General features: G+C 43.8%; 1 protein-coding gene across 2 annotated transcripts in view; it reads left to right on the top strand.

Moving 5' to 3' along the window:
• The window catches only part of LOC121536650 (double-stranded RNA-specific editase 1-like), a 174461-nt gene extending 164159 nt beyond the window's left edge, over positions 1-10302 (top strand). For both annotated transcript variants that reach the window (XM_041844063.2, XM_041844062.2), the window contains 2 exons: positions 9266-9444; positions 9670-10302. In XM_041844063.2, the coding sequence (XP_041699997.1) occupies positions 9266-9444; positions 9670-9846 (356 nt within the window). In that variant the 3' untranslated portion in view covers positions 9847-10302. The remainder of the gene's footprint in view (positions 1-9265; positions 9445-9669) is intronic.
• The last annotated feature ends 4133 nt before the right edge of the window (positions 10303-14435 follow it).

The raw sequence follows: 14435 nt of genomic DNA, 5'->3' as shown, positions 1-14435 counted from the left end.
TGTATGACATGAGTTTTATGATATGGAAATGTAAAGTGCACATTTTGACTTAATTTACAGCCAATGCGTTCCAATTTAGGCGTTTATCAGTGCCCAAATCTGCCATTTGCAATCCCGTATACGGGTACGAGTGTGAAGGGCTAATAGTGATGATGGTGAAAGTAAATACAATTAATTTTAGACCTGATTTCCCCAAATGTTATTCTGCTTCCAAATGTTTTATGATAATGTATATGAAATTTCTATTTAATTATACATATTCTCTTTTACAGAAAGTGAATAGATCAATTGAGTGACAGTCACATATTGTGAAAGATTACTTCCCAAGCAAAGTACAATTTCTTTGACTCCTCGACTTTAGAATGTCATGGCCCAGCTTCTGATTGTCATGAATGCCAAATAAAATATACTCCCATTGTTATGTCACATCTTCCTCTTACTGTTTGTTTCTAGGCTAAAGCATCGCGGAGATATGCATTTTAGATCGGTATAAACAATCGCGAATTGTATATATTTTGGGGGGGGGAGCCCTCAAATCAAAGAAGGTCGGGAATAGGGCTGCACAATTACCGTATAGATGTGTAACCAGGGCCTCCTGAGTGGCGCAGCGGTCTAAGGCACTTCATCGCAGTGCTTGAGGCATCACTACAGACCCGGGTTCAATCCCAGGCTGTGTCGCAGCAGGCCGCGACCGGGAGACCCATGAGGCGGCGCACCATTTGGCCCAGCGTCGTCCGGGTTAGGGGAAGGTTTTGCCGGCCAGGATGTCATTGTCCCATCGTGCTCTAGCGACTCCTTGTGGCGGGCCGGGCACATGCATGCTGACTTCGGTCGCCAGTTGTACAGTGTTTCCTCCGACAAATTGATCCGAAAAAGGGGGTAAAAATATACAAATAAACATGTAACCACCGGTTATGCATGAAAACCGTCCTGAAAATAAAATAACTGTCTAAACAGTTTTTCGGAAAAAATAAATAAATAAATAATCGTATCTGATATGATTGTCACGGGTCTTGGGTATGTGTAATTATAACTGATTTGCCCATAAGGACCCAGTTAAGACCCAGTAGAGAAAGAGAGAAATTATATTTAGGAGACTATCTAATCAATGGATAGGGTGACCACCCACTGCCCAGAGTGGGTGAAAATGCACTTAGGCGTGGAAATTTCACTTCATTATTTATAAAATATTGTTCTGAATTGTTCAGTGGGGTCTTCCGCTTAACATGTCATTAGCTAACATTACATCCAAAAAGTATGATTTCGTAACCTAATACAGTGCATTCGGGAAAGTATTCAGACCCCTTGACTTTATCCACATTTTGTTACGTTAACCTTATTCTAAAATTGATTTAAATTGTTTTTTTCCCTCATCAATCTACACACAATACCCCATAATGACAAAGCAAAAACAGGTTTTTAGACATGTAAATAAAAGTATTCAGACCCTTTACTCAGTACTTTGTTGAAGCACCTTTGGCAGCGTCTTCTTGGGTATGACACTACAAGCTTGGCACGCCTGTATTTGGGGAGTTCCTCCCATTCCTCTCTGCAGATCCTCTCAAGCTCTGTCAGGTTGGATGGGGAGCGTCCCTGCACAGCTATTTCAGGTCTCTCCAGAGATGTTCGATCGGGTTCAAGTCCGGGCACTGGTTGGGCCACTCAAGGACATTCAGAGACTTGTCCCAAAACCACTCCTGCATTGTCTTGGCTGTGTGCTTAGGGTCATTGTTCTGTTGGAAGGTGAACCTTCGCCCCAGTCTGAGGTCCTGAGCACTCTGGAGCAGGTTTTTATCAAGGATCTCTCTGTACTTTGCGCCGTTCATCTTTCCCTCGATCCTGACTAGTCTCCCAGTCCATACCGATGGAAAAACATCCCCAAAGCATGATGATGCCACCACCATGCTTCACCGTAGGGATTGGTGCCAGGTTTCCTCCAGATGTGACGCTTGGCATTAAGGCCAAAGAGTTCAATCTTGGTTTCATCAGACCAGATAATCATGTTTCTCACGGTCTGAGAGTCCTTTTGGTGCCTTTTGGCAAACTCCAATCGGGCTGTCATTTGCTTTTTACTAAGGAGTGGCTTCTGTCTGGCCACTCTACCATAAAATCCTGATTGGTGGAGTCCTGCAGAGATGGGAGAACCTTCCAGAAGGACATCCATCTCCACAGAGAAACTCTGGAGCTCTGTCAGAGTGACCATCGGGTTCTTGGTCACCTCCCTGACCCAGGCCCTTATCCCCCGATTACTCAGTTTGGCCGGGCGGCCAGCTCTAGGAAGAGTACAAACTTCTTCCATTTAAGAATGATGGAGGCCACTGTGTTCTTGTGAACCTTCAATGCTGCAGACATTTTTTGGTACCCTTCCCCAGATCTGTGCCTCGACACAATCCTGTCTAGGAGCTCTACGGACAATTCCTTCAACCACGTGGATTGGTTTTTGCTCTGACATGCACTGTCTATTGTGGGACCTTACATAGACAGGTGTGTGCCTTTCCAAATCATGTCCAATCAATTCAATTTAAAACAGGTGGACTCCAATCAAGTTATAGAAACATCTCAACGATGATCAATGGAAACAGGATGCACCTGAGCTCAATTTCGAGTCTCATAGCAAAGATTTGGAACCTGAGATACATTGCAGTTTACATGTGTTCTGTAGCATATACAGACAAAATAATGTGTTCCCCATTCTATCCGACTGCCCAAAAAAACCTCCTACACCTATTGTCAGGGTAGGGGCTAAGGAAGGGTGAGGGTTACTGTTATGGAACCGACTAGACAACCTAATTTTAACACTGGACTCGTTAAGTCTAGGGGTTCTAGGCTTGCTTAATTGTTCTGTAATCTGACTGGGTGTGTGCATAACTGTGAGAAGTAAGTATATGCGATCAGGTGTTGAATGTACATGTGCCCAGGGAGACCGCAACCTTACCTTAGGTCCAGGGCCAGCTCTGTCTTGACTCCTTTGGGTCGGCGAGCCCAAGCTGATTGTTATGTTAAGATAGTGACGGAAACAAATATATACAAAAAAGACAACTTCAAACAGGCATGCCTAAATTAAAGACTCAAAATCAAAACGAAAGGCTTCGGGGCCACCAAACAAACCAGCAACCTCACGGCTTGCAAGGTGGGACACTGACTGACGATCACCTTAATTGGCAGCACCTGTCCTTATCAAGGCTTGCCAGGGATTGTGGAAGTGTAGTTAGGATGTTTCTGCTTATGCGCTTAAGACCTATACTACCTCTCCATTCCATAATATTACCTAGTAACAGTATAGTATCCTGGGTTGTGTTCAATAGGCACGAAACGGAAATAATAGGCACAAAACATTCATTGTATCTTATTGAAACGTTTTGCAATGGTGTGCCCTAATTAACACAACCTTGATCTCCCTCCAGATCTCACACAATGCAATACCTGTCCCAACTGGTGCGCTCAACTTCCTCCTCACCTACCTTACCTTACCGTCTTTCCTCTTCCTCTTCCTCCTGTCTGTTCCCGCCGATGGCTCCCTAAACTGCAGGTAAAGACATAATGGGAGGGTTATTAACCTTATCTTCTTTAGAGAGTTTTGCCTTGAAGGATCTTTGTGCTGCGGAAGCTCTGCATTTAGTCCTTTAAATTTCGACTGCCCCCCAAAAAACTACTAATTCCTTTGAAAACGGCCTGTCATCGATATGAGTCGGCATCATTTATTCTAGTGTGAAAATTGACTACAAAGTGTAAATCTGATCATTTTGGTCATAAAGTCAGTCTCGTCTAAAACAGAGTTTGGAACCTCAGTGAGTCACAAGTAAATTAAGGTTGGGTTTGGATTACAATTATGTCAACAAATCATGCCCCCTTTTGCCAAGCTCCACGTTCAAAACGCCCCTCCGCCCATTTCGCTTCCCTTTATTGAATGGGGCTCCGTTGTTTCATCGCCCTCAACGCATTCAAAGGATCACGGCCATTTGAGACTGAAAAGCCCTATACGGATTGACCATGCAATGCATGCTTCCAGCAGGATGCACAACCAACAACTATGTTTTGCATGCCCTGCCGAAGGACCCTATCATGCGGAATAGGATGTTGGAGTTTGTTGGTCCTCAGTGGTGGTGAGTATACCGGTAGCTAGACCATAGACTGTTGGTCATGTATCTGGTTATGTATATTTTGATAGTCATTATCACTATCATCGCTAGCATAGCTGACGTTAGCTAGCTACCTACATATACCTACCTAACTAGCTAGCTACCTACCTAATTAGCTACCTAGCTGGCTAACATTAGCCTATCTCAATACAACTCGGATTTGGCTTAGAAACATGATAACATTTCAAAAGACGGCAAATAATTAGTAGGAAAACCTTTTGTCATGATTGTGATGGCGCCAGATGCAGTTTAACTTTAGCCAGCTAACTAAGATTGAGGGGACGTCCATATTTTAGCTAGCTAACATTATTGCAAGGAACAGTAATGGCAACATTGCCATCTCTCTAAAGTAAATTTAACAACATCATAATAAGTTGTTTCTTACTAATTTATTTGCAGTGTCATTGTATTTCCTTGCCACTTTAAGTTAGTGTAATTTAGACAAAACAGTCACATTAGCCGCCCGAGGTGCAACCCATGTCTAGGGCACAAATAAATATTGGTTGCAGCTATGGTGGTATTAGCTAACTCATGTATGACTACAACGGTGTACTAACTAGCAGCAACAAACTCAAACCAACCCAGGCCATAGCAAAGCATGTCACAGTTGGTTGCGTAGTGTAACGGCGTCACTGGCCTGAATCCAATCTTGAGCCAGTCAGTCTACATCTGTAAAGCATAGCATTAGCTTCCAAACGAGGTTACATTATTTCTCGAGCTATGTTTATAATTGAGGGATGATGACAATCATTAACCCTGTTTTTCTGTTAGACAAAGTGCACAGTTGGGTGCCAGCCTGAGGAGCAAAGGTGAGTATGATAACATGTCCAGCAATGTGATTGCAATGGTTTAGCGACCTCCAAAAATCATTTAATTCACTGTTCACATGCTATTTTTACAGCTTGTCTGGCAAGACCTCCAAATAAAAGTCTCATGCAACACAAGTACCCTTCTGACACCTACTCTGTTATTGCCTGAGTGTCCCTCGACTCCTATGAAAAGGACACGCCATCATAAGGCCTCCTCTGATAGTGACCCGAGTTACTGCCCTGATGACAGACAGCTTCATCAACAACGACAGGTAATGTGTGCTATGTGAAAAGCTGTATTAAAAAAATACCTGGCTTGATAAACTAGTAGGCTAATTCCCCAGCCAAGCAGACACAACTTGTAGTCACAGGCCCTCCCAGTCAACACCACCTCATAAGATTGCCTGCTGCAGTTGTTCGTGAGATGTCCAGTTTGCAGCCAAACATGCAGCATAGAAAAGACCAATAAGGGGGCCCTCATCAGCATCATGCAAACATGCCTTCTCTGTGAGCATTCCTATGAATGGAACAGTCTGCCACATGTTGGCAAGGATCCGGTCAGCAACCTTCACCTGTCAGCGGCAACAGCTTTCACAGGCTCATCATTTGTACAAATACAGAAGGTAACCCACTTCATGACTTTGATACATTTGATAACCCAATTGGGAAACAAATTATGTAAACTGACATTATTTGTTGCTTATTTTCTACTTCTTAGATGCATGGAATGTATAGGGCATAACCTAGCCCGGTGGAACCAGCCTGATCATTGTGTTCACCATTCTTTTTCACTTCACATTTCATGATATCTGAAGTGAAATAGAAAGGTGAATGTAGCGATCAGGTTGGTTCCTCCAGGCTAATCATAACCACCATTGATAATGTAATCAGTGCTCTGTGTTTGTGTGTGACTGACCAGTATCTTTGAGGGGCCAGAAGCTGAGCTATGCTGCTATGCCCATCAATGGGGCTTTGGCAAAGACCTCAACTCCAGCCTCTCCTCTTGCCTGCTGACCAACGGTGGTCGATGGGGAGAACAGAATTAGGTGTGTTTTAATCTGACTTGTTCAAACTTCAACATAGTACAGTCGTGGCCAACATTTTTGAGAATGACACAAGTATTGGTCTTCACAAAGTTCGCTGCTTCAGTGTTATGAGATATTTTTGTCAGATGTTACCATGGTATACTGAAGTATAATTACAAGCATTCCATAAGGTTCAAAAGCTTTTATTGACAATTACATTAAGTTTATGCAAAGAGTCAATATTTGCAGTGTTGACCCTTCTTTTTCAAGACCTCTGCCACATCCTGACTGATAGCAGCCCATTCTTGCCTAATCAATGCTTGTAGTTTGTCAGAATTTGTGGGTTTTTGTTTGTCCACCCACCTCTTGAGGATCGACCACAAGTTCTCAATGGGATTAAGGTCTGGGGAGTTTCCTGGCCATGGACCCAACATGTCGATGTTTTGTTCCCCGAGCCACTTAGTTATCACTTTTGCCTAATGGTAAGATGCTGGAAAAGGCATTGGTCGTCACCAAACTGTTCTTGGATGGTTGGGAGAAGTTGCTGTCGGAGGATGTGTTGGTACCATTCTTTTTCATGGCTGTGTTTTTAGGCAAAAATGTGAGTGAGCCCACTCCCTTGGCTGAGAAGCAACCCCACACATGAATGGTCTCAGGATGCTTTACTGTTGGCATGACACAGGTCTGATGGTAGCACTCACCTTGTCTTCTCTGGACAAAGTGTTTTCCGGATGCCCCAAACAATCGGAAAGGGGATTCATCAGAGAAAATGACTTTACCCCAGTCCTCAGCAGTCCAATCCCTGTACCTTTTGCAGAATATCAGTCTGTCCCTGATGTTTTTCCTGGAGAGAAGTGGCTTCTTTGCTGCGCTTCTTGACACCAGGCCATCCTCCAAAAGTATTCACCTCACTGTGCGTGCAGATGCACTCACACCTGCCTGCTGCCATTCCTGAGCAAGCTATGCACTGGTTGTGCCCCGATCCCACAGCTGAATCAACTTTAGGAGACGGTCCTGGCGCTTGCTGGACTTTCTTGGGCACCCTGACGCCTTCTTCACAACAGTTGAACCTCTCTCCTTAAAGTTCTTGATGATCCGATAAATGGTTGATTTAGGTGCAATCTTACTAGCAGAAATATCCTTGCCTGTGAAGCCCTTTTTGTGCAAAGCAATGATGACGGCATGTGTTTCCTTGCTGGTAACCATGGTTAACAGAGGAAGAACAATGATTTCAAGCACCACCCTCCTTTTAAAGCTTCCAGTCTGTTATTCTAACTCAATCAGCATGACAGAGTGATCTCCAGCCTTGTCCTCGTCAACACTCTCACCTGTGTTAACGAGAGAATCACTGACATGATGGCAGCTGGTCGTTTTGTGGCAGGGCTGAAATGCAGTGGAAATGTTTTCTGGGGATTAAATTCATTTTCATGGCAAAGAGGGACTTTGCAATTAATTGCAATTCATCTGATCACTTTTCATGACATTCTGGAGTATATGCAAATTGCCTTCATCAAAACTGAGGCAGCAGACTTTGTGAAAATTAGTATTTGTGTCATTCTCAAAACTTTTGACCACGACTGTATATGTTTACGGTCATATCACCTATCCCTAACTGCCATTGGTAATAGAACAGTGACCATGTGTATGTGTTCAGAGATGCAGAGACCAGGCACTCAAAAACATCCACAATGAGGTGATTACTAATAACACAGTACAGCATAAATGTCCAGTAATAGCAACACGTTTCATTCCATGTGTCACTGATCAACTCTGCCTCAACTCTGCCTATTTCTACAGATGGACTGGAGATGCTTTTGCCAGACGGCAGCCTCAGTCGTTTGATGGGGAGACCTTAATTGGGTAGGTTTTATCTGATGTGTTCAAACTTCAACATAGTTTGTATGTCAGATATTACCTATCCTAACTGCCATTGTTAATAGAACAGTGACTATGCCTGTATGTGTTCACAGAAACATGTATGGAGCCAGCACAAGGAGACTTGCTAGATGAAGTCCAGACTGACAGACGGACTTTATACTAATGTCTCTGAATGGAGAGAGACCTGACACTGCATTAAAATGTTACAAAACACTTTCACTTAAATTGTCTTTTTCTATTATTGGATTGAATTGTATCAGTCAATATGGGGAGAGAGAAAATCTGTGTATTCTGCACCAGAATCAGGGAACTCCTGTTGTATACAGGACACCACACAGGAAGGAATGACCACTCTGACATGTTTGCCAAGGTAGCCCCATTACCACCAGACAAAATGCTGATAGGCACAGTATCTGTATCAACCGGGAATGACAATGAAAAATGAAGGGTGCATATTGTTATATTAGCAGAACACAGCTTCTATGGTATTATGTAAAAGGTTGGTTATTCTACATGGACCTACTACTTCATTTGAAAGTTATCAAAACACCTAGTTTAGAATATCTGCATAAATTCAGCAATTGCATTCTTCTCGTATTACTCTGTAGGCTACAGACCTATTCAAAGCTTCCTCCAGCATCTCACCCATACGTCTGCCTGTAGTTATTGAACTCAACCTGCAGGAGGTTTGTTTGTTCCGATTTAGTGTGGGGAAAACAGCTGCGGGCAAGATTCTGAAAAGATGGGTGTGTCTTGGTGGTAGCAAGGACACACCCAAGAAACACCCACATCAAACCACACCCCCAAGCCAACTCATGTTTGGCTTCTGTCATGTCCGGCAGCATTTCTTGAGAAGCAAGCTAAAAAACAAGGCCAAATCAGTGGGTGCAGTTCCCCTTTAAATCAGCCCAGTACACTGCAGAAAAGAAAGGAACCAAGTAGTTTAACACCCTCCAATGAAATAAGTATTTATGCCTCCTGTCTATCTCCCCTCTAGGCCCCTGCTTGGAGGAGCACATGTCCTGTAGTAGAGTTGAAGAAGCTTTATCCTGTTTTTTTTTACTACCATCTCTGACGGATACTGCTTGGACAAAGATTGTACGAAGACTTGCATCTTTGACCCTTCATGCCCTCGCTTGTGTAGTAAATGCTCGAGTTCACCACGCTCACACGATGAGAAGCCTTCACTGAAACTTGAAGACTCATGTTTCCTTTAGAGCTAAGGCTTGAGCTCAGTCCTATGTATGATTCCCACTTGGTCAGACGTGCTTGCCTTTAGAAAGGGGAGTTAGCTGCCACTTTCACAGCTAATGCCTAGGTTCATCATGTCCCGGATTCGATTCCCAGTGCCTCAGACTTGCATGCTTACTGTTAGAAAGTGGAGTTGGCCAATCACATCTATTTGTGATTCCAGGCATCAGCAACGCGGAGGCGAGGCAGCCTGGCAAGGCGCCCAACTTCAGCGTGAACTGGGCAGTGGGCGACCAGGCACTGGAGGTCATCAACGCTACCACGGGCAAAGACGACATGGGGCGCGCCTCGCGCCTCTGCAAGCATGCCCTCTACAGCCGCTGGATTCGCCTGCACTCCAAGGTACAGAAAGGTCCAACACACACAACACAATGTCTCTCCTTGTCAAGGCATCTAAGTGTTTATGACATTCAGCACTGCACACAGACGGTGTGAGCAGCACAACACATTAAGACCAGCGGAAGCACAGATCAAGTCGTTGTACATTTAAACACTGTACAAGTTGCTCCTCAATATTTGATTCAACATAGTGTTCTTATCTCAACATCTGTTTGCTCCCCACCCCAGCTGTCATCCACACTGAGGATCAAGGTGTCCAAGCCCAGCTCGTACCATGATGCCAAGCAGGCAGCGGTGGAGTACCACAACGCCAAGCAGACGCTCATCAAGGTCTTCCACAAGTCGGGCCTGGGGGCCTGGGTGAAGAAGCCCATCGAGCAGGACCAGTTCTCCCTCAACTCCTGATCAGGAGGTTAGGGGGAACCTCCTCACCCAACCCACTGCACCCCAACCACCTCTCTAGGCCTGAGAGAGAGAGGCTCCTCGAAACTACCAGCCACTGAAACTTTGCGTCTGTATGTGTGCGTGCATTTGTGTGTGCCTCGTGCATGCGTGTGTGTATGTGTATGTCAGTCTGAGTGTTTGTGAGAAATAATGCATGTGGTTATGGCCACCTCCTTCCGTCCCAATCACTCAGCTCTCATTCCTCATGGCTGTGATGTCATCACTTGCTGTTTCTGTCTCTGTACAACGTTATTTTTTTAATCGATGGTACTCATGTTCAATCTGCCCATCTAATCAAGTCTTGCCATTTTTAACTGGAATTCTTTTTAGTCATTGTAGTTTTATTTGCTAGACTTTACATGAAGTTGTCCATATACCATGTAGTTACTTATATATATATATATATATATATATATATATATATATATATATATATATATATATATATATATATACAGTGGGGAGAACAAGTATTTGATACACTGCCGATTTTGCAGGTTTTCCTACTTACAAAGCATGTAGAGTTACATAGCATGTAGAGGTCTGTAATTTTTATCATAGGTACACTTCAACTGTGAGAGACAGAATCTAAAACAAAAATCTAGAAAATCACATTGAATGATTTTTAAGTAATTAATTTGCATTTTATTGCATGACATAAGTATTTGATCACCTACCAACCAGTAAGAATTCCGGCTCTCACAGACCTGTTAGGTTTTCTTTAAGAAGCCCTCCTGTTCTCCACTCATTACCTGTATTAACTGCACCTGTTTGAACTTGTTACCTGTATAAAAGACACCTGTCCACACACTCAATCAAACAGACTCCAACCTCTCCACAATGGCCAAGACCAGAGAGCTGTGTTAGGACATCAGGGATACAATTGTAGACCTGCACAAGGCTGGAATGGGCTACAGGACAATAGGCAAGCAGCTTGGTGAGAAGGCAACAACTGTTGGCGCAATTATTAGAAAATGGAAGAAGTTCAAGATGACGGTCAATCACCCTCGGTCTGGGGCTCCATGCAAGATCTCACCTCGTGGGGCATCAATGATCATGAGGAAGGTGAGGGATCAGCCCAGAACTACACGGCAGGACCTGGTCAATGACCTGAAGAGAGCTGGGACCACAGTCTCAAAGAAAACCATTAGTAACACTACGCCTTCATGGATTAAAATCCTGCAGCGCACGCAAGGTCCCCCTGCTCAAGCCAGCGCATGTCCAGGCCCATCTGAAGTTTGCCAATGACCATCTGGATGATCCATAGGAGGAATGGGAGAAGGTCATGTGGTCTGATGAGACAAAAATATAGCTTTTTGGTCTAAACTCCACTCGCCGTGTTTGGAGGAAGAAGAAGGTTGAGTTCAACCCCAAGAACACCATCCCAACCGTGAAGCATGGAGTTGGAAACATCATTCTTTGGGGATGCTTTTCTGCAAAGGGGAGAGGACGACTGCACCGTATTGAGGGGAGGATGGATGGGGCCATGTATCGCAAGATCTTGGCCAACAACCTCCTTCCCTCAGTAAGAGCATTGAAGATGGGTCGTGGCTGGGTCTTCCAGCATGACAACGACCGAAACACACAGCCAGGGCAACTAAGGAGTGGCTCCGTAAGAAGCATCTCAAGGTCCTGGAGTGGCCTAGCCAGTCTCCAGACCTGAACCCAATAGAAAATCTTTGGAGGGAGCTGAAAGTCCGTATTGCCCAGCGACAGCCCCGAAACCTGAAGGATCTGGAGAAGGTCTGTATGGAGGAGTGGGCCAAAATCCCTGCTGCAGTGTGTGCAAACCTGGTCAAGACCTACAGGAAACATATGATCTCTGTAATTGCAAACAAAGGTTTCTGTACCAAATATTAAGTTCTGCTTTTCTGATGTATCAAATACTTATGTCATGCAATAAAATGCAAATTAATTACTTAAAAATCATACAATGTGATTTTCTGGATTTTTGTTTTAGATTCCGTCTCTCACAGTTGAAGTGTACCTATGATAAAAATTACAGACCTCTACATGCTTTGTAAGTAGGAAAACCTGCAAAAACGGCAGTGTATCAAATACTTGTTCTCCCCACTGTATTTCTGTAACCAGAATGTACAATAATTTGGCTAGATTCTATTTCTACTATTCAGTTAAATGTATTTACACTAGTGTAAACCCAAATGCCATATGACTTCATGGTATCTTTTTAACCTATTGTAGGATTTTACCTTTTAATGTCTTATTTCATTACAATACAACCCCTTTATTAAAAGCACATATGACATGATGCTAAAAATAAATCCAAAATGTTGGTTACAGTCATTCAATTATTATTAATTTGAAATCTTCTCTTTTGGACCTTTTACGTCTATTTATTTGTTGCCATTTTTGGTCATTGAGTGCATTCCCATTCCATACTTGAACACGGGGGCCTGGTGGAGGCTGTCCATGATTCTCCTTGAGTCCTTTGACCTGGGGGGTTGAGGGGAGTTGTGGATGTGCTGCACGTTTTTTCTTATTGATGGTAAGCCATGGCTTTGCATGGGAACTGTCTCAGAGGTCTGCAGAGCTGATTCGGTAGAGAACCACCAGGATCTCCTCAAGTTAATTTTTTCTGCACAGGGAGCTTTGAATCATGTTTCTCTCTTTAATGTGTTTGTTTTGTTTTCTGGGCGGGGGCTTAGTTTTTAGTATTGCAACTTTGGACTTTTTGTGTTTGAGAGATGAAGGATTACACTGCAACTAAATAATGACAGGAATTAAGTATTTCTGTCAATGACACTGACTGCATAGGAGCTACATTACACCTTCTTCATAAGCATGATCCTCATGGACATTATGCATCCATGCCCTGGGCATTTATAAATGTTTATGTCCACAACCTCGGATTGATTAGTCATGGTCATGCCACACAATACAAGTCTGGTGACATAACACATCTGTCAATCTGGGGTTGTCATGAAGGTGTAAAGTAGACCATGTCATTCATAGAGAGCTGGGAAATGCATACGTCTCCAAGAGCTTATGTCATAATTTAAATAACTATTGTAAGCAACACGATTGTTGATTGCTCATTGTGTGAGTAAACTTCCAAGGCAACACAAAGAAACGCATGAGAGATTTTACAAAGTTGAGTTTGGTACCGCCCACTCAATGACCAATTCCGTGTTTTCTCACTCCTAGTCCAATTGGTCCATATACCTGGGTATTCTATATGCCCTCTTCACCACCCTCTCCCGTTAATCTTTTCTATTTCAACTATTTCTACAACATGATAAACTCTGGATGCCAGTAATGACAACTTTCTAATGCATTATCTGTGTGCTCTCCCTTATAGGCTGTTCATATACCTTTTAATATCAGCATTGTACATGGCCAGTGACAAACCACAATGTAAACAGACACACTGCAAAGGAATGGTTATGGGGTATTCTTTAGCTTGGTGTATTTTTATATCCAATATATTTGGTTCAAAACAGCAGGGGGAAGGTGCTTGGTTTGAGTCCCAGCAGTGTGCGTGTTGTACGTACACTACATGACCAAAAGTATGTGGACACCTGCTCGTCGAACATCTCATTCCAAAATCATGGGCATTAATATGGAGTTGGTCCCCCCTTTGCTGCTATAACAGCCTCCACTCTTTTGGGAAGGCTTCCCACTAGATGTTGGAACATTGCTGCTGGGACTTGCTTCCATTCAGCCACAAGAGCATTAGTGAGGTCGGGCACTGATGTTGGGACCTCGCTTTGTGCACGGGGGCATTGTCATGCTGAAACAGGAAAGGACCTTCCCCAAACTGTTGCCACAAAGTAGGAAGCACAGAATCATCTAGAATGTCATTGTATGCTGTAGCGATAAGATTTCCCTTTACTGGAACTAAGGGCCTAGCCCAAACCATGAAAAACAGCCCCAGACCATTATTCCTCCTCCACCAAACTTTACAGTTGGCACTATGCTTTGGGGCAGGTAGTTTTATCCTGGTATCCGCCAAACCCAGATTCGTCCGTCGGACTGCCAGATGGTGAAGCGTGATTCATCACTCCAGAGAACGTGTTTCCACTGCTCCAGAGTCCAATGGTGGCGAGCTTTACAACACTCCAGCCAACTCTTGGCTTGCGCATGGTGATCTTAGGCTTGTGTGTGGCTGCTCGGCCATGGAAACCCATTTTTTGAAGCTCCCGCCAAACAGTTTTTGTGCTGACGTTGCTTCCAGAGGCATTTTGGAACGCGGTAGTGAGTGTTGCAACCGAGGACAGACTATTTTTACGTGCTTTAGCACTCGGCGGTCCCGTTCTGTGAGCTTGTGTGGCCTTCCACTTCACAGCTGAGCCGTTGTTGCTCAGATATTTCCACTTCACAATAACAGCACTTACAGTTGAGCGGGGCAGATCTAGCAGGGCAGAAATTTGACCAACTGACTTGTTGGAAAGGTGGAATCCTATTACGGTGCCACGTTGAAAGTCACTGAGCACTTCAGTAAGGCCATTCTACTGCCAATGTTTGTCTATGGAGATTGCATGGCTGTGTGTTCAATTTTATACACCTGTCAGCAACGGTGTGGCTGAAAT

Source organism: Coregonus clupeaformis, chromosome 23 (assembly GCF_020615455.1).
Source record: "Coregonus clupeaformis isolate EN_2021a chromosome 23, ASM2061545v1, whole genome shotgun sequence".
Lineage (NCBI taxonomy): Eukaryota > Metazoa > Chordata > Actinopteri > Salmoniformes > Salmonidae > Coregonus > Coregonus clupeaformis.
The sequence above is the reverse complement of the archived record's forward strand: the minus strand, read 5'-3'. Positions and strand labels throughout refer to the sequence as shown.